Source organism: Lepus europaeus, chromosome 6 (genome assembly GCF_033115175.1).
Source record: "Lepus europaeus isolate LE1 chromosome 6, mLepTim1.pri, whole genome shotgun sequence".
NCBI classification, from domain to species: Eukaryota; Metazoa; Chordata; class Mammalia; order Lagomorpha; family Leporidae; genus Lepus; species Lepus europaeus.
Genome location: NC_084832.1, coordinates 114,379,172 through 114,401,383, shown reverse-complemented (window position 1 = coordinate 114,401,383; position 22,212 = coordinate 114,379,172). Strand labels below are relative to the sequence as shown.

The following is a 22,212-nucleotide window of genomic DNA, read 5'->3' as shown; positions in this document are numbered from 1 at the left end:
CACACACACACACTCGGGCGCCTGCCGGAGCCGGGGCTCCGGGACCCGCTGCTGGCAGGGGTCCGGGGGCCCAGGACCCACCCCGTTTCCGCCCGCCTCTGCGCGCCTCGCCGCCGCGGGTTCCTAACCAACCAGTTAAGCGCCAGGCGAGGAGGACGGGGTGACAGCCCGGGGTCGGGCCACGAGCCGGTCTCTGGCACACTCCGGAATTGGCTGGTGCCTTCGCAGGGGGCTGCGATTTGGGTTTTGTTTATTGTCTGCCTCGCTCTCCCGAGAACAAGGGCAGCCGAGAGGGGCGCGCGCTGCAGGCGGGCGTCGCGGATCCGCACGGGTCGAAGGAGGCAATTTTGCGGGTGGGGGAGGGAGGGGAGACCTTGATTTCCACCAATCCCCGGGCGTGTGTCTGCCAAGTCCGGGGCGCAGCGGAAGGCTGCGGCGCGCCGCTCCGTCCACTGATGAGAGCCAGTTCTTTTCTTCTCCGGGCGGGCTGGGGAGCCAGGGGCCTGGGGGGCGAGGCGCGGGAGCCCGGGGCAGGGGAGCGGTCCCGGGCCGCCGTGGAAATTTCCGAGGACTTGGCGAGGCGCGCAGAGCGCGTCTGGGGGGCGCGTGTGGCGGCGGCGCCGCGGCGCGCGGGAGGCGGGGAGAGGCGGCGAAGGGCGAAGGAGCGGCGCTGAGGGGAGGGGACGCCGCGGGCCACAGCCGCTCCCCGGCCCCTAGCCGAGGGCGACCGTGATGCTGCAGAGCCGGCGGGAGCGTCTGGCCGCCGCCACCGCTCTCCGCGCTCGCGGGGACCCCGGCGATCGCCTTGGGGAGGGGAGACGACCATGGCCATAGCTCGTGACTCGCCTCCCCGCCAGTTCCCCTAGACGGAGGTCCTTGGGGGAAAAAAAAAAAAGTTGCATTTAAAAGAAAAATCCTTGCGCTGACCTCTGGGGTTGTGGGGGTCGAAGCAGCGGGCGCGCGGGTGCAGGCAGGAAAGGTGCGTGTGTGTTGTGTGCATGGGGGCCGGTGGCGGGGGGACCCTCCGCGGCCACTCTGCCTGGCGTTGCGCTGAGGCTCCGGCCCCCGCCCCCGGGACGCCGGGGCTGCGATGAGCCCCTGCGGGCGGGCCCGGCGACCCACGTCCAGAGGGGCCATGGCCATTCTGGCGTGGAAGTTGCCGCGGACCCGGCTGCCGGTGGGAGCCAGTGCCCTCTGCGTCGTGGTCCTCTGCTGGCTCTACGTCTTCCCAGTCTACCGACTGCCCAACGAGAAGGAGATCGTGCAGGGGGTGCGGCAACAGGGCACGGCGTGGAGGAGGAACCAGACAGCGGCCGGAGCCTTCAGGTACTTGCGCGCTCGGGGCTCCTCTTCGCTGGCGTCCTTTCGTCCCCGGGCTGGAGGACGCGGTCCCTGGCGTGGACCCCCTCGCAGAGGCTTCCCTAGCATGCAAGCTTTCTTGTCCTATCCCTTCTTCCCCTTGGTGGCACGGCTGCCTGGAGACTTTAGCGGGGCATCCTCCGCACCCCTTTTCCCTAGAGATGTGCAGACTACCGATTTCTTCCCAAGCCCAAGTTGTGTTGCTGGTACCTGGTGGGCGGGCGGACGCGGGGTAACTTGGCCCCTCGCACTGGGTGAGAACGCGTTTCTTGGGCTCTGGGGGGCTGGGTGAGCAGGTGGGCACGTAATTCATCACGGAGGGACTGGTCGCACACTGGGCACAAGGGCATGGCACCCAGCGGGGATCCCGCAGCTTTGTGCCAAACCCAGAGCGTTGGCTGACGTTTCTTGAAGAGGTGGAATTGGGTGATTTTTTTGTTTGTTTTTTTAAAGAAATTTCAACAACTTTCTGATAACAGATAGGACTTGGCTTACTCTTCAAAGCTGATTGTGTAGCAGGATGAGATCCTTGCCCAAGGTCATTGCCTTTCCAGGGTGGGTGCTGGAATTGGTGTCCCTGAAAGCTCCCGGCACCTTTTCTTGCCTTGGCCTGTAGATACTTCTGGAAGATGCGGGATGTACTTTAGGCAGGGACTTGACGTCAGCACACACACACGCACACAGACACACACACACACCAGGCTGGAAGTCAGAACTTCGGGGATCTCTCAGAGGCTGCAGTTTGCCTTTGGGGATGTTAGCGTGAGGACCTGGAAATAACTTCCCAGCAGCGGGGGTTGTGGCAGGGCTTCCCCTTTCCCGGGCCATGGCCCCTGCCCACCGCCTGTGTGGCGGGACCACCTGGATGACATGCCCTGAGCACGCTGCTGTAGACTCTTCCCTGGCCCCAGTCGGCTGAGTGGAGGGCTCTCTGCTCCACTCCAGGCAAGTTCTGTCCCACCGGAGTGTGGCAGGTGAGCAGCGACTTCCGCCTTTCTCCCTGCGGTGATTGACAAATGCCCAGAAGCATCTGGGTGTGTAAGCGGACTTTGACAGGTGTATCTCCTTCTGCAGCCTGCTCCTGGGAGAGCCCAAAAGACAGCCCAGCCCGTCTGCCAGTGTTGGCAGAGGAGTGCCGCCGAATTTCCCTCTCGCTCTCACTCGGGAACTCTGCCATGATGGTGTTTCAAACAACCCTGCACCCCTTCAGGTGTTTAAGTTAGTTTTCTGTCGCCTGCACAGTGTGGACAGCTGGACTCAAAAGCTGCCAGAACACGTAGCACCCAGCAGTTCTTTTCTCTAGAGACAGCACTTGCATTGGAAGTAATATATGGAAATGAGTTAAGAACTTCCCACTGGCCTGCAATGAAAGAGCCCTTTTTTTTCTAAGTCATGTAGGAGGAGGGATAATGAGGCTCTGTTAGAGAATTGATTGCTTTTGAGAGGACACAATCAAGTGGAAAATGCTTCATATGCTGAGAAACACAGGCTGTTGGTTTCTGAGACACATTTGTGCCTTGCTGTCTATTGCCGGGAGAAATCTTGAGCATGTCTGCTTGTCAGTTGCGTCTGGTTCTGTGTGTGCACAAATGGCTTAGGAGCATCCCTGAGCTTTGCAGACGGCCTGAACACGACCTCGCCCCCACCCCGCGCCGTGCTCTGTAACACTGCGAAAGGGGCATTGGTGCTCATGGAAGAGAGGGTGAACTTCAGAGTAGAATCGCGGATTTGAATGTTGCCTGTGCCGTGACTAGATAAACAGCAGGATGTCTTTAGCAGCTTCCTCCGTCTCTTTGAATCTTAGCTTCTTTATATATCATACGGGGGTAATCACGGCTACCTTGCAGGGTTGCTGCAAGTTTCAAAGAAAACAAAAAACTGATGCCAAGGATCGGGTACATTGCACACTCAGAAACTAGTTGTCTTATAATTCTTGCAATTTATAGTTTTCTGTATATGTTACAACGGAAATGGGTCTCCCATGTGGATGGCAGGGGCCCAGCCACCCAGGCCATTTTCTGCTGCTTTCCCAAGGACATTGGCAGGGACCTGGATTGGAAGTGGAACAGCTGATAATCTCACCAGGGCTCCTGTGGGGTTCTGCTGTCACAGGCTTAACCCACCGTACTGCAGTGCTGGCCCAAACTTTTAAAATTTCTTAAAATTAGATTTGTTTATTTGAAATGGCAAATGATGGGGAGTGAGGGACAGACAGACATACACACACACATGCACACACATACATACACACACATGCACACAAAGAGAGAGAGAGAGAGAGAATCTTCCAACCTTGCACTTGCTGTTTCATTTCCCAAATGACCACAGTAGCTCAGACTGAAGCCAGGAGCCGGGACTCTCTGTGAGTCTTCCATGTCAGTGGTCGGAAGGAGTACTCGGGCCATCAGGTGCTCCCTCCTGGGGTGTGCGTTAGCAGGGTGCTGGATTGCAGCCAGATACTCTGGTGTGGGATGTGGGCCTCCCACGCGGCTGCTAGACCTGCTCTGTGGCGGCGGTCATTGTAGCCCACGAGAATTTGCATGTGCCCCATGGGTAGAGAAGTGGCATTTGTCCATGCCCCCTCCTCCCACCATTCTAGCTAATAAAAAGGGCTAAGGAGACTCCAACGTAGGAAAAGTTCCATATTTGTTATCTTGAGGAAATTTTTTAAATTTGCACATTTAATGAAGTTCATTGTTTTTCAACATCTGCATTGTATGTGGGAGATGTGTAAGTGAGGGTACATTAAATCCACACATTTTTTCATAATACATACATTCTGTGAACTTTTTGAAGACCCCCTCATATTTGTTAACTGTTAAGACAATTGAGTCAGAGTTTTATTGTGTTAAGGAGATGAAAATTTTGCAAACAAATAGCTGTATTTTTCCGGTCTGACATGTCTTTTGCACAAAGATATACACACAAACTCACAATGTGCACTTGACGCCAAACATGACACACCATGATGTCATGTGTATATACATTTGTATGTATATACACAGCTGAAAACACACAAATATTTGCAATCAATATGTATTTAAAAAATGTTTATTTGAAAGGCAGAGTGACAGAAGGAGGGATAGAGAGATATCAAGATCTTCCAGCTACTGGGCTACTCATTCCCCCAGATAGTTGGAACAGCCAGATGTGGGCCAGGATGAAACCAGGAGCCAGGAGCTCTGTCCTGGTCACTCACATGGGTGACAGGTTCCCAGGTACCTTGCTGTCTATCACTGCCTTCCTGGATGGATTAACAGGAAACGGGATCAGAAGCAGAGCAGCCAGGATTTGAACTGGCACTCGAACATGGGGTGCTGGTGTTGCAGGCGGTAGCTTAATCCACTGTGCTACAAAATATGCTCCGTGTTTTAATCTAATCCAATCTAATTTAATTTAATCAGTATTTTGATTTTTTAAAGGATTTATTTATTCATTTGAAAGTTACACAGAGGAAAGGCAGAGAGAGAGAGAGAGAGAGAGAGAGAGAGCGGTCTTCCATCCGATGATTCACTCCCCAACTGACCGCGACATCCGGAGCCGTGCCCATCTGAAGCCAGGAGCCAGGAGCTTCCTCCAGGTCTCCCACGCAGGCACGGGGGCCCAAGGACCCGGACCATTCTCCACTGCTATCCTAGGCCATAGCAGAGAGCTGGATCGGAAATGGAGCAGCTAGGCCTCAAACCGGCGCCCACATGGGATGATAATGCCTCAGGCCAGGGCGTTAACCTGCTGTGCCACAGTGATGGCCCCCACTATTTTAATTTCATGAGTGAATATTCTATACCATGTGCTTGGATGTGTTAGGCCCGGGGTGGGGGGTAGCAGTCTAGAGAAGAGACATGGTTGCCTTGGATAAGAGAGCTTACATCTTACTGGGAGGATGGTTGACCAAAGCAAGTCTGTAATGAGGATGATTTGCAGTCTGTTACATGGTGTGAAGACAGAAGAGTGTTTCACCATGTTACAAGCATCAAAATTTCAAAGTTTATTTTTTCCCCTGTGCCTCCATTTAGTTTTGTGATTTTCTTCTCCTAGCTCAGAACTTAGGTGTTAACTTCTCAGATGGGAACCTTGGGTAAATGGCATAGGAAATGACAGCAGTGCAGGTTTTGAACCAGACACTAAGTTTTCCTAGCATTCATAGGCCAATAGAAAGATCAATAAGTCAATTGGCCATGTCATAGCAACACTCCTAACTATTGTTTCTGGGTGCTTCAGTATTGTGGGCAATGCCAAAGCCAAGCAGCATTTGTCTCTCATCAGATCCTTGCAATTTCATTGACTCCTCAGATAGGAACCTCAGCTCAGAATTGATGTGCAAGGCTTTGTTCTTGGTGCTTGACGTAGGAACACAACAATGAAGCTAACACATTATTAGGCACTTATTATCCACCTGCCATGATAAGTGCATTAGATGTGTTGGCCCATTTAATCATCCGAAGAGCCTTGCATAAATGGATTTAAGCACATTTATAAAGATGGACGTGCCCAGGTCCCTGCCATCAAGGGACTTAGTATAACCCCAAAGGAGTGACAGAAGTCCCTTTAAGTAACTGGAAGTAGGACATTGTGGCTGAGTGGAAAGCGTGAGGATTCGGAAGCTGTCAGACAAGGTTAGAGTTCCAGCTGTACGCTTTGCTATTTATCTGATCATTGCTAAGTTCAAGTCTCAGAGCTTGGGCTCCCCGTGTGTCAACTGGGGTCTGTAATACTTTCTCGTAAGTTTCTAATGGAAATTATCTGCTAGCATACAGAAAGTGCCTAGAGTGTTGCCTGCCACATAGCTCTGTTATTGTTGCATCTTCTGTTGTCTTCATGGCAATAGAAATGAAGCAAGGCGCTGGGAATGTTTGCAGAACACAACTATTAAAAGGAGAGCAATCATAAGTTTTGGAAAGGAGCTGGTATCTGTCCTGTGTCTTGAAGGATAGTAAGAGGGTGTAGTGGCAATGGGTGAGGGTGGGAGCATGATCTTGGCAGAGCAGTTACTCTAGAGGAGGCGCGGTGAAAAGCTAGGCTGGGCCAACTGAAATCCAGGTTGCAATCTCTGAGTGTAGTTAGGGCATGGCTCATGAGAAACAGGTTGATACCAAGCGTCCCAGGGTACTGGCTGAGTGTCATTATCAGTGGAGATAGCTCAGTATCACTGTGGGTTTGTGGGTGGAGAAAAGGGATCATACAGCAGAGTGGTGGTTGTGAAAATTCTGTCGACTCACTGGTTGGTAACATTACTCGAAGCAGTCAAGTGTCTCTTTCCTTTTCTGAGTTATGAACAAATCATGACTCTAAGAAGTTCTGCTTTCATGTGGCTTCTTTTCTTGGCCTGTTTTTGAAACCATGAATGTTAAGAGCTTCAGTCCTTTCCACACAGCTGCCCTGGTGACAGCAGAAGGGCCTGGAAGTACAGTGGATTTCGTGTATGAGCTGTTAAGTTTAGTGGTTTTAAATTGGGGATTTGTGGAATTCGCTTAAAAAGGTGAATCGGGAAAAAGATGACTTCATGTATTTTAGTGCTAAAGAAAAGAATCTGTAATTGTTGGAAATTTGCAAGTGTGGAAGAACCTGATTGGCAGTAATCAGAAAAGCAAAAAATCAGTCATTAACATTTATTGAACACAGGAGACGTACCAGGCCAGTGCTTAGCACTGATACTTGTTATCCTTTGTCTCTACAGCACTCTTTTTTTTTGGGGGGGGGGGGGCTTTTCCATGTTGTTTTTCCTATGAGGATAGGAAGGCAGAGGGAGAGAGCTGTGAAAAAAATGGTGGAGTTGGTCCCACCTGGAGCTATTTAAGTCTGAACCTCCTGCCTGTTCCCTATAACCTTGGATAAATGAGGCAGTGTTCGGACTGGGTCCTGATTTCTTCTCCAATGTCATTTTCCACGAGTTGTATTCTTGATGCTGTAGTAATATTGCTGTCGTGTAGTTCCTGAAGCAGGCCAGCCTATGTTGGTTTTGCCTGAGTCATTCCTGCTGCCCGAGGTGCCTGTGCTTCAAGGCCACTGTGTCCTTGTCATGGCCGTGCTGGTGCATCACCAAGGTCAGAGCAAAGATTCTGAGGTTCAAGTCTGCCGTGTGTGTGTGTGTGTGTGTGTGAGACATGCTAGCATTCATTGTCAGTTTACTTACTGTAAGATGTGGCTTTGTACAGGATTACTGTGAGAATTAGATTAGCTGATGTATTGAAGATGCTTAGAACTGGTTACGGTGCATAATTACTGCCCAGTCTAAGTTTTCCCTCCTTGGGACACCTTTTGTGATTCCTTCTCCTTTTCCAGGCTGTGTTAAAATCATCTCCTCTCTGCTTTTTTCCCCTTCTACCTTACACATATTACTGCATTTCTATAATATATCCAAGATAGGTACTACTGTCTGTCTACCACTATTGCCATAGAAGATGCTGGGACTATAGCCATACAATGAACAGGATTCTTGCTTTCTTGGAGTTTATACACTGCAGAGAGGAGACAAACAGATAAATGTTAGTGCCAGGTGCATCACTCATAATGTATTAAAAGTCCCAAGTTATTCATCTCCTTCTCGTGCAAAATTTTAAGTTCCTTGTGTATAGGGACTGTGTATCAGTCACCTTGGTATTCCCAGAGCCTACTGTGGTCTCTGTCATGCTAAGTTTCATTTAATTACTATGTGAATGAAAGTTTTGCAACCGTGTGCAACCAGATAGCCAGTTATCCAACAGATACTCAATGAGGACCTACTGGGTGCTGAAGCCCTCTGCTTGGCAGTGTGGGGGATGAGAGGCGGAAAGAACACCCTGTGTTCTCAAATTGCTCCCTTAGGGCAGCTTCCCAGTCTTAACACCACTGGCGTTTGGGGCTGGACATGCCCGTATCGTGGTGGGGTGGCGGAGTGCGGGGCTATCCTGTGTGGCCACATTTCTGGCTTCCGTCCATGAAGTGAGACCAGCCAGTATGTAACTCAGACTTAGTGCAGTATTGCTGGCGAGGGAGTGCAAGATTGACCCTCTGTGGGAACCACTGCCTTCAAGAAGTAAAATCAACTCAGTTTTCGGGATTAAAAACTCTGAAACTATATGCAATGAAGAACTAGATTTGGAAAATTGAAAAACTATAGAAGCTGTGACTGTTGGGAGGAAGGAGGTATCTGTGAGGGCCTCAGACCCGGCAGAGGAGGGAGTGAATTGCACTTGATAGTTGAGCGGGTCTTAGTTAGGGAGGGATCTTGGGGGATGGCATGGGGGCTGTGTGCCTTTTGGGATATTGACTATGAGCAGCCACTGCCACCAAGAGCTGTGTGAGCTCTGCGGCAGGTTCTCATCAGTCCCCCTCCTCATCCCTTGAGAGGGTCACCTCTGCCCTTCTGGTCCCCAGCCTTCTACTGGGGCCAGGTGCCAGTGGAGCCACCCCAGTCCCAACCCACTTCTACAGCCCTTCTGCCTGCAGGGCCACTTCCCTGTCCTCCTTCCTGGGGGTGACTGGCCTGCCAGGTGTGCGATCCTGGGTCCCAGGAATGGCAAAGGGACAGTGTGGGGTCCTGGGGGCCACATGTGTGTGAGGAGTGGGCTCTCCCTGTGTCCTCGTGTTCTACTGGCTGAATTCCTAGCATTGGAGAAATCCAAGTCTGAAGCCCATGGTCAAGGTTGCTACACAGGTGTGTTTGTCCAGGGAGAGGGATAGCACATACTTTGTTGGTCGGTTGGTTTCATGTACCTCTTAAACATCTAGATGCATTTTTACTTTGGTTCTCTGCCTTCCACATGGGGGTGATCAGCATGCCTTTGGCTTGCACTTGTAGGAGCCATACTCACATGAAATGTTGTAGGGATTTCTTTGCAACTCAGGAGCCTCTTAGTCTATTGGAGAGAGGAATGTTTTGGGAAGCTAGTTGGATTGACTGAATAATTACGTATATTAGTGGAGAACATGGCCAGTTGATCTTTGGCACTAAGTTGTGAATCATTTTGTGCATGATGCTGGCTGTGTGTCCTCAGTGAAGTCTGTCACGGTAGGGCTGATGGATTTCTAGTAAAATTGAATATATTTTAGCTTTTCATTCTAATTTGGCTCTGTTGGGAGCTGTGTGGCCACAGGCAAGTTCCTGAACCTCTCTGTTCCTTTGTTTTGTCATCTGAAAACGAGGATAATACGCGACCCCACTTCCTAGGTCTGTGAGGGTTAAGTCAGATAGTTCCTGGAGAGTCCGTCTCCATCCTCACCTTCCCAGGTGAGATGACCCGAAGCTTTTTCCCGCCTAGAAAGAGTCTGGCCTTTGGGACTCCAGGGAGTCGGGTTCTGATCCTGGTTTTGTCACTGATTAACTTCATGACCTTGGACAATATACTTGGCCTTTCTGAGCCTTTGCTGTGGGTGGCAGTGGTTAGCCTGAGAGGACTAGGTGCTGAGTGCTTGCTAATTATCAGTCCATAATGAGGAGGAAAGCCGTGTGGCACATCCCGGGCCTGTTAACTGTGCTTTCAACAGAGGAGCATCTGCCAGCGCGATGCGACCTCATGACCCACCCGCGTCTTCCCTAGACTGAGGCCTGAGGGTGGACTCAAAGGGTCTACAGGATCTCTAAGGAAGACAGCCAAGCCCAGCAGATCAGCTGAGCGGTCATTCATTCAGCCACTTCTACTGAGTGCCAAGCAGGGCACACAGTCATGAGCCCAAGATGTGGTCCCCCGTTTTCTAAAATTCCCGGTCTAGTGTCAGCAGTCCCTTGAGGGTGTCTGTTTGGAGAATTATGATCGTTGGAAGCAGTTGATCGTTGGCCCTTTTCGGTTGAGCTGTCTTCTGGCCCTGGCGCTGCATGAGAGGGAGGCAGCCACGACCGTAACGGCTGTGTAACTGCTTTATTTGGGTGTTGGAAAGAAGCTGAAGTGAACTCTGAGGCGCGGGTTCTCTGAGTCTCAGGACTGAGGTAACAGAGTAGATGTGCACGTGTTTGTAATGAGAAAAGGGCTTTGGAACAGAGTCCGGTGGCCGTTACTGATACAGTAAGTGTGCACGTGACTTTATTTCCCCGTTCATTTAAAAATGTATGATGTCAGTTATTTGTCTGATTTTGTAAATAATACTTACTCACTGGAAAAACTGTAATTGTAGCAAAAAGGAGAAAAACCCTATTCATAATCTTGTCATTCAGACATATTCATTGTGAACACTGTCTTTTGTGTGAATTTATTTTGTGTGTATATGTGACTGAATTGTGTATAAGTTATACATTTTGCTTTGTGTCCTCTTTTCCTCCTTAAAATGATACCTTAAGTGTTTACTTATGAAATTAAATAATTTTAGCTTTTCGAACTTATGATAAAACAGCTTTGTAATTTTTATTTTTGGAAAAATAATTAGTTGTGCGATTTTTTTGTACAATGTTACCATATTGGAACAAATTAGTTTTTTAAAAAGAGTGTTTATGCTGTTTACACATTTGCATGTTAGATCTTTCTCTTTGAAGATTGCTTCACACATACAAGTAGCTGAACACTGGAAATGAAAAAACTTCTTTAAAGAGTTTTCCTTTCTCAAAACTGTTATTTAAATGATAAAAAGCAATGCTATTTGCATTTATGAAAATAATTGACTAGTTAGTAGGCATTGATAATATTTTGGTAGATCCTTCTAGACCATTCAATGCTTATATATATAAAACAAAATTACCATGAATTTGGCAGTACATTGCAAATATTTTTCTAATGAAAATTGTACAATAGCCTTTATTTTTAACATCATCCCTTTTTAATGACTACAAGATTTTCTGTTGTTAGGATAGGTAAAAAAAATTAAATGTAAGTAATCTTCTATTTTGGATATTCATGTTGTAATTTTTCACTTTTATAAACAATGATGTTATGAACATCCTTGTGTAGCTCTAAAACACCAGTTTATTTTCTTGGTATACTTCTAGAGTTTTGACAGGTTTGTTTTTTCTTCTGTTTTTTTTTTTCCCCTTTCTTGTAACTGGTTTTTCGGTCATAGAAAATCTGACTTAGGCTAAGGGCAGATTTTCCAAAAGTGTGGGTGACCATTACATACCTAACAGATATGCACCGATCTTCATCATTCAGTGATAACATTCCCCTTAGGTGAATTCTCAAGCTGTCACAGCAGTCCAGAAAGAGTCCTGTGTAACGGTGTGTGCAGTGGCAGGTGAGCCTTCGCTGAGCCGTGCACGGACCCTAGTAGGAGACACCTGTTCGGTGCAGCAGGACTTGTGCCCCTGAATCCCCTGATCATCCTCTCTCCATTGCAGAACAGTTGACAGCTAGCACGGTGTTTCATCCCTATTTATTTTCTAAAAGTTTTATTTATTTTGTTATAGATAGGGAGAGAGGGAGATAATCTTCCATTTGCTGGTTCACTCCCACATGCTTTCAACAGCTGGGGCTGGGCCAAGTGAAAGCCAGGAACCAGGAATTTATTTGCATCTCTCAGATGGGCGGCAGGGACCCAAGTAATTGAACCATCTCCTGCTGGCTCCCAGGTTGTACATGAGCCGCAAGCTGGCATCGGATGTGGAGCTGGGACTTGAAGCCAGTCATTCTGATATGGACGCAGGCATCCTAAGTGGTGTCTTGCTTCCTGCACCAAAGGCCCGCCCCTCGTCCCCATACAAAAAGCAATGCTCTGTAGGACTCTTTGTATCATCCTGCAGAGCCTAAGCACTTAAATAAAACTGTCATTTAGAAAGGAAAAGAAACATACTTCATGAGAGAAAATTTTAAATAAAACACACATTGTATTCTGTGACTCTGTCATTTGAGTCATTTTCTGGCTTATAACGATTTGAAGTCTTGAACGTGCCTGGGGAGCAGGTCATGTAAAGGGACCGCAGTTCCATGGGTCTTTGGGAGACTGAGTGGTAGTGCTGGCGATGACATCAGCTGGAGTCACCTCTGTCCTGTGCGCTCCTGCGGCCTACCACCTGCAGGAAATGGCTTTGCGCACTGCTCCTCTGGTGTTTCGGGGGCCAGAAACCGAGTCTCGTTCATGTCTGTCTCAGATCTTCAGTCACTGTCCAGTCATCCCGTTTTTGGGATGAATGAAAACGTCAGATCGCAGGGCCAGTAGATGGCTGTGTGCGCACCTTTTCAAGGTGGCTGCATTATTGCCAGATACCAAGGGTCTCTGCTGGAAACATGCACCACCGATTCATCATTGACTCCTTCAGTCCTTTGTTCAACACCTGTCAGTTCAGTGCTCTCTGCCTGCCCGCTCTGTGCCAGTTGCAGGGCCTAAAGTGAGCCTTGACCTCCTGGAACATCGGAGCACATAGCACAGAGCAAACAGTCTTGAGTCATTTGGGGCTGCTTTTTGTGGAAGGGCAATTGCAGGTTAAACTTGACCTTCAGAACCCTGCTGTCGCCGTCTGTATTTCGTGCAGTCCAGAAAGGGCCAGGCCTTTCCTCGGATGCAACGCAGGGTTTGGAGCCAAGTTGAGTGTTACAGTAGCTGCTGACTCTCACTCACCCATGCCACATGTGACAGGACGGAGAGGAAGAGCTCTCTGGGACAATGCTGAAAGGTCCCCAGGTCCACGGGGAAAGCCAAACGCATGGACGGGGAGGAGCAAGCAGCTGGGGCTTGTTCCCTTTGCAGACAGCTAATGACAGCTTCTGCAGCCACCCTGTAGCGCTGAGGCAAGGCAAGGCTGGGTGGGCCGTACAGCTCTGCCAGCTGTGAATGGAGTCTGAATTTGAGGTTAAAAAAAAAAGGCATTGTTTCTCCCTAATAATTGCTCTAACTACACCTGTCACATTTACCATGATTCTTTCACAACTTTGTGGAAAGCTAGAGTGAAAAAGATGTTTGTTTAGGCAAGAGATGGAAATCCGTGCATAGCTTTTTGATAGTTTTCATTTTCCATAAGGTCTTTTTTTCCCGAAAGATTTATTTATTTACTAGAAAGAGATAGAAGATATGCATGCGGGAGAGAGAGCGTCCATCCACTGGTTCACTCTCCAAATGGCTGCCTCGGCTGGGGCTGGGCCAGGCCAAAGCGAGGAGCCAGGAGCTTCTTCTGGGTCTCCCACGTGGGTGCAGAGGCCCAAGGACTTAGGCAATCTTTGGCTGTTTTTTAAGAGCATTGGTAGGGAGCTGGATCAGAAGTGGAACAGCTAGGACTCGACTGGCACCCATATGGGATGCCAATGCTGCAGGAGGAGGCTTAACCTCCATAAACTTTGTGAAGATCCCCTTCATGCTTGCTTTCTTTTTTAAAAAAAAATTATTTGCAAGTCAGAGTTACACAGAGAGAGGAGAGGCAGAGAGAGAGAGAGAGAGAGAGAGAGAGAAAGGTCTTCCATGTAACAGTTGGCTGCAATGGCCGGAGCTGCACCTATCTGAAGCCAGGAGCCAGGAACCTCTTCCGGGTCTCCTACACAGGTGCAGGGGCCCAAGGACTCGGGCCATCTTCCACTGCCTTCCCAGGCCAAAGCACAGAGCTGGATCGGAAGTGGAGCAGCCGGGTCTTGAAACGGCACCCATATGGGATGCTGGCGCTTCAGGCTAGAGCATTAACCCACTGCGCCACAGCACCGGCCCCATCCCCTTCATGCTTTCTACCCTCACTGCTCTTCCCACTTGCCTGCCTTAATGGGTCACCAGAAAATTGGCCAGATTTTATTCATTTTTATCCACTTTATTGATTGGTACAGCCTCATTCTGGTATTTAACTCAGATTTATTTTTGCAAATCTTTATTCATTTCAAAGGCACACATACACAGAGAAAGAAAGGGGGGGAGAGGGGGAGAGGGGGAGGGGAGAAAGGGAGAGAGGGGGAGAGGGAGAGGGAGATAATATCTCGCCTACTAGTTCATTCCCCAGATGCCTTCAGTGACCAGGGGTGGCCCAGGAACCCCATCTGCATCTCTCATGTGGGTGGCCAGGCCACAGATACTTGAGCTGTCACCACGTTCGCCCAGGATGCACGTTAATAGGAAGTTGTAATTGGAAGTGGAATGGAGGCCCAACCCAGGCACTCTGATGTGGGTTGCAGGCATCCCAAGTAGCATCTTCACTGCTGCACCAAATGCCTGCTCCAGATTGGCTTACTTTAGAGCAGGACGACAACGCCTGTGTCCGACATCTCTGTGTGCTCGGGCTCCCGCTGAACCTGGAGGAGCTCACGGTGGAAGAGGGGAAGGGGTCTCTGACGCCTCGCTGGGCTTCACCACTTGTAGGAGCTACAGCCTCAGTGTTGGCAGGGGAAGAGCGAACATTCAGTTCTTCCTCTGCTGACTTGTGGGTGAACCCCAGCCGGCTACCCATGTCTTGCAAGGGCAAGCTGTCCTGGCTCCCTTACCTGGTGGGCAGCCGTGCTGGGTGGGTCATGATAAGCACTCCACGCCCAAGGAGCACCCCTATCCTGGCCCCACAAAAGGAGTCTTCCTGGCTTACCGACTCTCACCCACACCAATGCTTCCATTTCTCTTTCCCCTTTATTTTAAAATTAAAAATCAGCATTTTCTTGTTTGAGAGGCTGAAAGGCAGAGAAAGAGAGAGCATGCTCCCCACATGCTGGCTCGCTCCCCAGATGCCCACAATGGTTGAGGCTGCGCCAGGGCTGGGAGCTGGGAACTCAAACGGGATCTCCTGTATGGGTGCCCTGAACCCAAGTTGTCGAGACATCACTGACGTCTCCCAGCGTCTGCACTTGCAGGGAAGCTGGAGCCAGGAATGGAACGTAGTCACCCCCATGGGGTGTGCAGTGTGTCAATCAAGCTAGCTTAGATTTTTTTTTTTTTCTTGACAGGTAGAGTTAGTAAGAGAGAGACAGAAAGGTCTTCCTTCCGTTGGTTCACCCCCCAAATGGCCGCTACTGCCGGCGTGCTGCGCCGATCCAAAGCCAGGAGCTAGGTGCTTCTCCTGGTGTCCCATGCGGTGCAGGGCCCAAGGACCTGGGTCATCCTCCACCGCTCTGCTGGACCACAGCGGAGAGCTGGACTGAAGGAGGAGCAACCGGGACAGAATCCGGTGCCCCAACTGGGACTAGAACCCAGGGTGTTGGCACCACAGGCGGAGGAGTAGTCTAGTGAGCCGCGGTGCCGGCCACTAGCTTGGATTTTAAGATGAGCTCCATTTTCAGACAGTAATGCTGAAGTTCTTGGTAACAGAGCTTATATGTGTTTTGTGTCTGCTGTCTGCCAGACGTGGGTTTAAGCACTCGACACAGTGTCATCATATAGCATTCACAGATACCAACCAGGAAGATATTATTATCTGGGTTTCACAGAGTGGTAGACTGAGTAATTACTCATTCTTGCAGAAGGCCATGGTTTAGGTGGTCAGCGTGCCGTACTGTAGCATCGAACGGGAGGCTACTGTGTGTGAGCCCCTCTCCTGAGTGCTTGATGGGTGTGTCACCACTGCAGCACCATGACAGAGTCCTCTTTACGGTGAAGATGCTGCTACAAAGTGCACCAGGACCTTGTTAAGGTCGCACTGGTGGTAGATGGTCGGTCTGGCTCCAGAGCTCATGGACTTCCTGTGCTGGGCCTTTGCAGGGAGACCAGCATTCACACTCAGGCTTTGAGTCAAAGTCTGATGTCTCTTATATTGCAATGTATTAAGACAGAGGAATGAATTTCAAATGGTTAAATTTCAGTCTGTAAAGGTGCTTTAATACTTCAAGTTCACTGTTATTGAAACCAAGGACTGTTTGTGTCAGTCCCTCCTCAAGGACCCTACAGATAAAGCAGTGAGGCCCATTCATGGGGAAGGAGGGTGTCCCCTTCTCTTCTACATCTGTCGGACATTTCTGAGTCAGCCCAGCGCCTTGGCTTAGGGGTACATATGCTTTCTTATCTGTCTAGCTGTCTTTGGCCCCTGGTTTCACTCGCCTTTCTATCTGGGTGATGGGTGCCAGGTAACGAGATCGACCCTACTGTGATGAAGGAGAAGCGGAAATGTTACTGCATGTGGACTTGCTGTGCCAGTGGGGAGGCAAATTCTTCAGTTTCTCCCCACTGCTGAACCCCAGGGACTTCTCTCCTGGCTTTAGTCACTGTCTCTGAAATGGAACCAACGTGGTCATGTTTGGAATGATTTAGACAGATGCTGTAGAGATCGAATATGAATTTTTTTTGTTAAAATGAATTATGATAAAGCCTAAAGGTTTATGCAAGTGAATTAAGCACACATAAAATGCCTTCTTAGGCAGGAATTGGGGTGCATCAGGCTAGGCCACCCCCCGAGACACACACCCCATGGCTCAAGTGCCTGGTTCCAATGCCCGTATTTCTGCTTCTAATTTAGCTTTCTGTTACTGCATCCCGGAAGGCAGCAGATGTCGGCTGGTGTTCTTGGGTCCATGCCACCCATGTGGGAGATATGGATGGAGTTTGGGCCTCCTGCCTTTGGCTTGACCCAGCCATGGATGTTGTGGGCATTTGGGCAGTGAACCGGCAAATGGAAGATTGATCTGTCTCTGTCTCATTGCCTTTCAAATAGATGAAAATAAGTAAGTAAACATTTTTTAAAAAGCCTCTTCCATCTCAGTCCCTGGAGATAAATGCTGATGTTCTGATGTTCATCCTTCCAGGTGTTTTTCTATTCAGAGTCTAACTTATTATCCAAGCTGGGATACTTGAGGTAAAATGCTGTGATTATTTCAGCACAAACTAGGCCTATTTCAAACAAGCTGGGATGTGTAATCCCCCTACTGTCTATGAGTTAAAAAGCATTGAGAAACATTTTTACCCAGGTGACAGGGACCCTGCTACTTCCCAGGGTACACATCAGCAGAAAGCTGGAATTGGAAGCACAGTTAGGAGTGGTACCCAGGCACTCTGATACAGGATGTGGGTGTCCCAAGCAGTGTCCCAACCACAGGGCCAAACCCCACCCCTCTCCGTTTATATGAAATATAATGCCCATCTACCTATAGAATACCTGCTTCATGCTGTATAACATACAATCCCTCTATCTCTTTCTCTCTCGCCCCTCTCTTTGTATGAGATAGCACTGCCCCTATGTAAGACATTAGACCTAGGCCTTCATATATATGATATGATATGATGCCCTTCCCCCTGCCCCCATACACACCTAAGGATTCTCCATCCCTAAGATGGCTTCCAGTGATCCTCGCCTCCTGGCGTTGCCATCCTGTGTCATCTCTCCCTCTGAGTGTGGGTCGCCTGGAGGGGTTCACCTGAGAACAGCATAGAGTCCTGCAGATGTGGTGATAGCCACCTCTGAGGTTAGGTGATGAACAGACGCTGTGTTCTGGTGTTGGGACCCTTTCTCTGTCCCCACTGAATCCCAGCTCTGGGAGAAGCCATGCTGAAGACAGCGCCCACGCTGTCTGTGCAGAGGCCCAGGCGACAGCAGGGAACTGGGGCCCAGGGCAGCCATGGCCCGGAAGTGAACCCTGCGACTTCCGGTTGCTGCTGCACAGCCTGGGGTGCCCCTGGTCTCTGCTTGGTGAGAGATGCACCGCTCGAACCCTCCCTCGAGATACTGCTGAGCCAGAGACAGTGGGAGCAAACAGGCCTTGGTTGTTTTCAGCCACCGAGGGTGAAGTCATAGATAACAGGTACATATGGACCAAGTATAAACCAAATCATGGCATCCGTGGTTTTCGACAACATCCTTCTCTGACCCTTGGTGTGCCTGCCAGTAGACACCTCGCTTAGTATGTGACCTACTAAGCAATACTTGCTCATCACAGAATAAAAAAAGGAAGAGTAGAAAATTCCACGTTAGGGTTGCTCGTAGTGTTTCTCCCCCACCCCCTCCCCCTTTTTATTTTTATTTATTTATTTTTAATAAAAATGCCTTTGAAAGTCCTCATCTTTTCTGGCATCTGCAGCTGTCTCCATGGGGGAGCTCCTTAAAGAGAGCATCTCAGGGTAGGACGCAACATATTTGTTTTTGGAAAAGGTTATCTTTATTTAACAGAAGGGCAGAACAGCTGTGACTTGAACCAGGCATTCACATGTGGGCTATGGGTGTCCCAAGTGGTGTTTTAACTGCCGTGCCAAATCCTGACCTCTCTGCTTGGTTTATTCTAAGAGATATCGTGAGGAATACACATATACATATACAGGTGAGCTGCTCAGGGTGAGGGCTGAGGGAAGAGCCTCAGAGCTCCTGTGTTCTCTCCAGGAACGACCGTGGGCTCAGCTGTTCAGAAGCTCCTTGTCCTTTCTGGGTACCCAAGTAGATTTTTTTTTTTTTTTAAATAAAGGACTACAGCTCTTTTGTGAAATCTGCTGCCAGTATTTTCCCCAATTTATCTTTTGATTTTGCTTTTGTTTATGTTTTAAAAATTCTTGTCCTGTGAAGATTTTTAAATGACCAGGCTGTCAAATGAATTTTTTTTCCCTTTGGTTGCTTTTAAAACCTTAGCATCATGATCCTTTCAGCCCAAAACATTTTCATTTGCTGTTTTTGTGGCTTGGCTTTATGCATTTAAGGTTGCAATCTTCGTGTGATTGGTTCTCAAGAGTGAGGTCAAGTTTCTATTTTTTTTCCAATGATACTCTGCCATCATTCCTAAAATGAAAACATCTCATCTCTCCTCACTGATTTTGAATGTCAAGTTTATTCATACTTGATAATCCTGTGTTTAAGGATTGATCTTGGAAGTCTCACTTTTCTTCCATAGGTTCGTCTCACTAGTTTTAAAACAAAGCCATACTGTATGCATTACTGTAGCTTTAGAAGACATTTTATTATCTGAGAGGGCAAGTCACTGTTCATTTGTCAATTTTCTTGGCTTTCCTGTCATATTTATATATGTGTGTGTGCATATATATATAATAAAACTTATTGTCCGATATATGTATGTGCATATATATGTAATAAAATTTATTGTCCAAGAATGAGATAAATTTCTTTGTGTACTCATTTTTTTTTCCATTAGAAGAGAGTGCCACTGGATAGCTCTTGGATAGCACTGTTTATTAGAGGGTATTAAAAATTCTGGGGCCGGCACTGTGGTGCAGTGGGCTAACGCCCTGAACTGAGGCGCCGGCATCCCATATGGGCATCAGTTCTGGTCCCGGCTGCTCCACTTCCAATCCAGCTCTCTGCTGTGGCCTGGGAAAGCAGTAGAGGATGGCCCAAGTCCTTGGGCCCCTGCACCCACGTGGGAGACCCAGAAGAAGTTTCTCTCTCCTGGCTTCGTTGCAGCTCTGGCCGTTGCGGCCATCTGGGGAATGAACCAGTGGATGGAAGACCTCTCTCTCTCTCTGCCTCTCCTTTCCTGTGTAACTCTGACTTTCAAATAAATAAATCTTAAAACAAAATTCTACAAGCTAGCAAGCACATAGGCACAGGAATACATTAACTGAAGTTCACCATATGAACATATGAACATATGAACCAAACCCTATGTTCCAGGACAAGGGACCATAAGAGATCTGTATCATACAGTATGTCTTTTTTTTTAACTTTAATAAATATAAATTTTGAAAGTACAACTTTTGGATTATAATGGTTTTGTGTACTCCTTATTTTATTTCTCTAGAGTGTTTAGTTTTTCTCCCATAGATTCTATACATCTTTTGTTGAGCTTATTCTTAAACATCTGTTTTTGATGCTCTGGTATTATGCCCAATAGCATTTTATTTTCATCATTATTGATAAGTGATTGTGTATGTGTAGGGCAGTCATTAGTGTTTATTTCCAGCTGGAGACTTTGCTGAAATTTTGATGTGTGTGTGTGTCTGTGTGTGTGTGTATTATCCTCTTGCATTTTCCAAATTTATACTTACACATAATTATAAATAATGGTACTTTTTTTCCTTTCTAGTACTTCTTGTGTTTCGTGTTCTTTAATGTGTGTGCTTTCAGTGTTTGCTCAAGAATTTCAGTGCTGGATTTATCTCTCTTCCCTTCACTCCCCCCGCACCCACATTCTCCCGCTCTCTGGTTTTGTCTCTCTCTCTCCCCGTCCCTTCTTCTCTTCCAAGTTGGATCTTCTAGCTTGGTGACCTCGGGCCACTTCTACTTCCTGACTTATGTGGAGGGCGCAGCTCAGAGAGGTAGTGAGTGGCCAAGCAGAGCCTCAAATTCAGGATCATGTGACCTCCAGTTTATCTGCCAAGTGCTGTCTCCCATGGTCTGTAGAAAATGATTTTGGGTGCTTCTGCACTCCTCCCCTGGGTATTATCAATCTGCTCCTGCAACCCCATCCCACAGTGCTTCCTGCTATAATTGTCGCAGTGGAAATCTGCGGTTGGTCTCCAAAGCACCCAGAGATGCCATTAAGGTGCCTGAAAGCCAGGGGGCTGGTGGACTTCTGCCTTGAAGAAAACAGACTGCTGCACCACTCAGTGTTGCCTCCATGTGAGGGGGTGGGGGGTGGAACCTGTTTGTTTGCCCTTGATTCTGTGTCCCTGTTCTGGATTGTTCCAAAGATCTCCCTTCCCCCATTATTCAAGGCCTTCTGCTGTGCCTTCTCCACTTGCGCTCGGCTTCCATAAGGCCCTCGGTTGGACAGGAAGCACAGCTCACTGTGAGATGCTTAAATCAAATGAATCTGGTTTCTGGAAATGTCATTATTTCAGGAGGGAGTACAGGAGGGAGGGAAAGAAAACAGTTTGGATTTTTGTGGGGAAATGAAAAGCAAGAGGCAAAGTAGACATTCTGTTCAGAAGAGAGGAAACAGCTTCTCCAGGCTTTAAAAATTGGTGTGTGTTACTTTTGCTCTATTTTTCCTCCAGCAGTAGGAATTTTGCATGAATTGTACTTGGGGGAAAGATTAATTGGTCTAACCCAAGTCCTTGTGAGTAAAACAGATCTGTAATGGGTGGTTGGGAGGGATAAGGAGCAGGCAAAAGGACAAAAATAGAAAGCTCTTCCTTGGGAAAAGATGGACTTACTACTCAGCTTGTTATATTTTCTTTTATTCAACAAATGATTACTGAGCCCCATTGCGATGATGGTTGCAAGGGAGAATATAGAGACAGTGAAAGGTGCGGCCCCAGACTTCCAGGTGTCAGACAGCTACATCATGGTCCTTGGGAGTAGAGAAGGGTACTGAGCTACCCTGGAAGGAAGCTAGACTGATTCCGACTCGGTGGAGCCATGGGAATGCTGTATTCTCAGCCTGGGAATGCGCGTGAGAGCTGATTTCTGGTTGAGAGTTGGTGCTAGATGGTTTGTGCAGAAATTGTGTGAGTAGGAGAATGCTAGAACATCTTGGGCAGTGAGGGTGAGGCTCAGTGGGAGTCTGGGAACCACCATCAGCTCTGGAACAGGGAAGTAATCTGATAACTGAGGAAGGACGTGCACGTGGCAGTGACGTGATGGGCACAGGCAGAGATGTGAGACACAGTCGTGCCAAGAGCCCATGGAGACTGCCCACCAGGGGCAGATCCAATGGACTCAGCCACAGACCGTCTGGGACAAGGCAGTGATGTCATAGAGCGGATTGAAGCGCAGGAAAATACACAGTGAATCAGATTTGAGGCTCCCATGCTTCTGTTCAAAGCGAGGTGAACAGGCACATTTTACACTACTGAGGCACTCGCGCTCCGTCGTGGAATCTGGGCTGGAACTGAGTTTTCTTCTGATGGTTGAACCAGTTACATTTCATTATTTTTCCTTTCGATGTTCTCCTCCCCACCCTCCACCCCCAGCTGTGAGGTGGGCTCAGTGTGTCTCCATAGCTTTTGGCGCACTTGTGTGTTGTTGTGTTCAAGTGACCCTCTCTCTAGGTGCTCCGGTGCAAGCTGTCACCACCATGGCATGAATTGAGAAAGAGGCTAAAGACTTATGTTAGATGACAGGCTGGCAAGCTTCCATCTCCCTTTTGGGTTGGCGTAGTTCAATTATGTGGGATAACTCTACCTGAGAGCATTTTGATGGCTTGAGGGCTATGATGAATGCTAGTACCGGTGCGTGTAGAGGAGGGT

General features: G+C 48.5%; 1 protein-coding gene across 2 annotated transcripts in view; it reads left to right on the top strand.

Moving 5' to 3' along the window:
- Positions 1–772: 772 nt before the first annotated feature.
- The window catches only part of ST8SIA1 (ST8 alpha-N-acetyl-neuraminide alpha-2,8-sialyltransferase 1), a 140,657-nt gene continuing 119,217 nt past the window's right edge, over positions 773–22,212 (top strand). For both annotated transcript variants that reach the window (XM_062195526.1, XM_062195525.1), the window contains exon 1: positions 773–1,326. In XM_062195526.1, the coding sequence (XP_062051510.1) occupies positions 1,091–1,326 (236 nt within the window). In that variant the 5' untranslated portion in view covers positions 773–1,090. The remainder of the gene's footprint in view (positions 1,327–22,212) is intronic.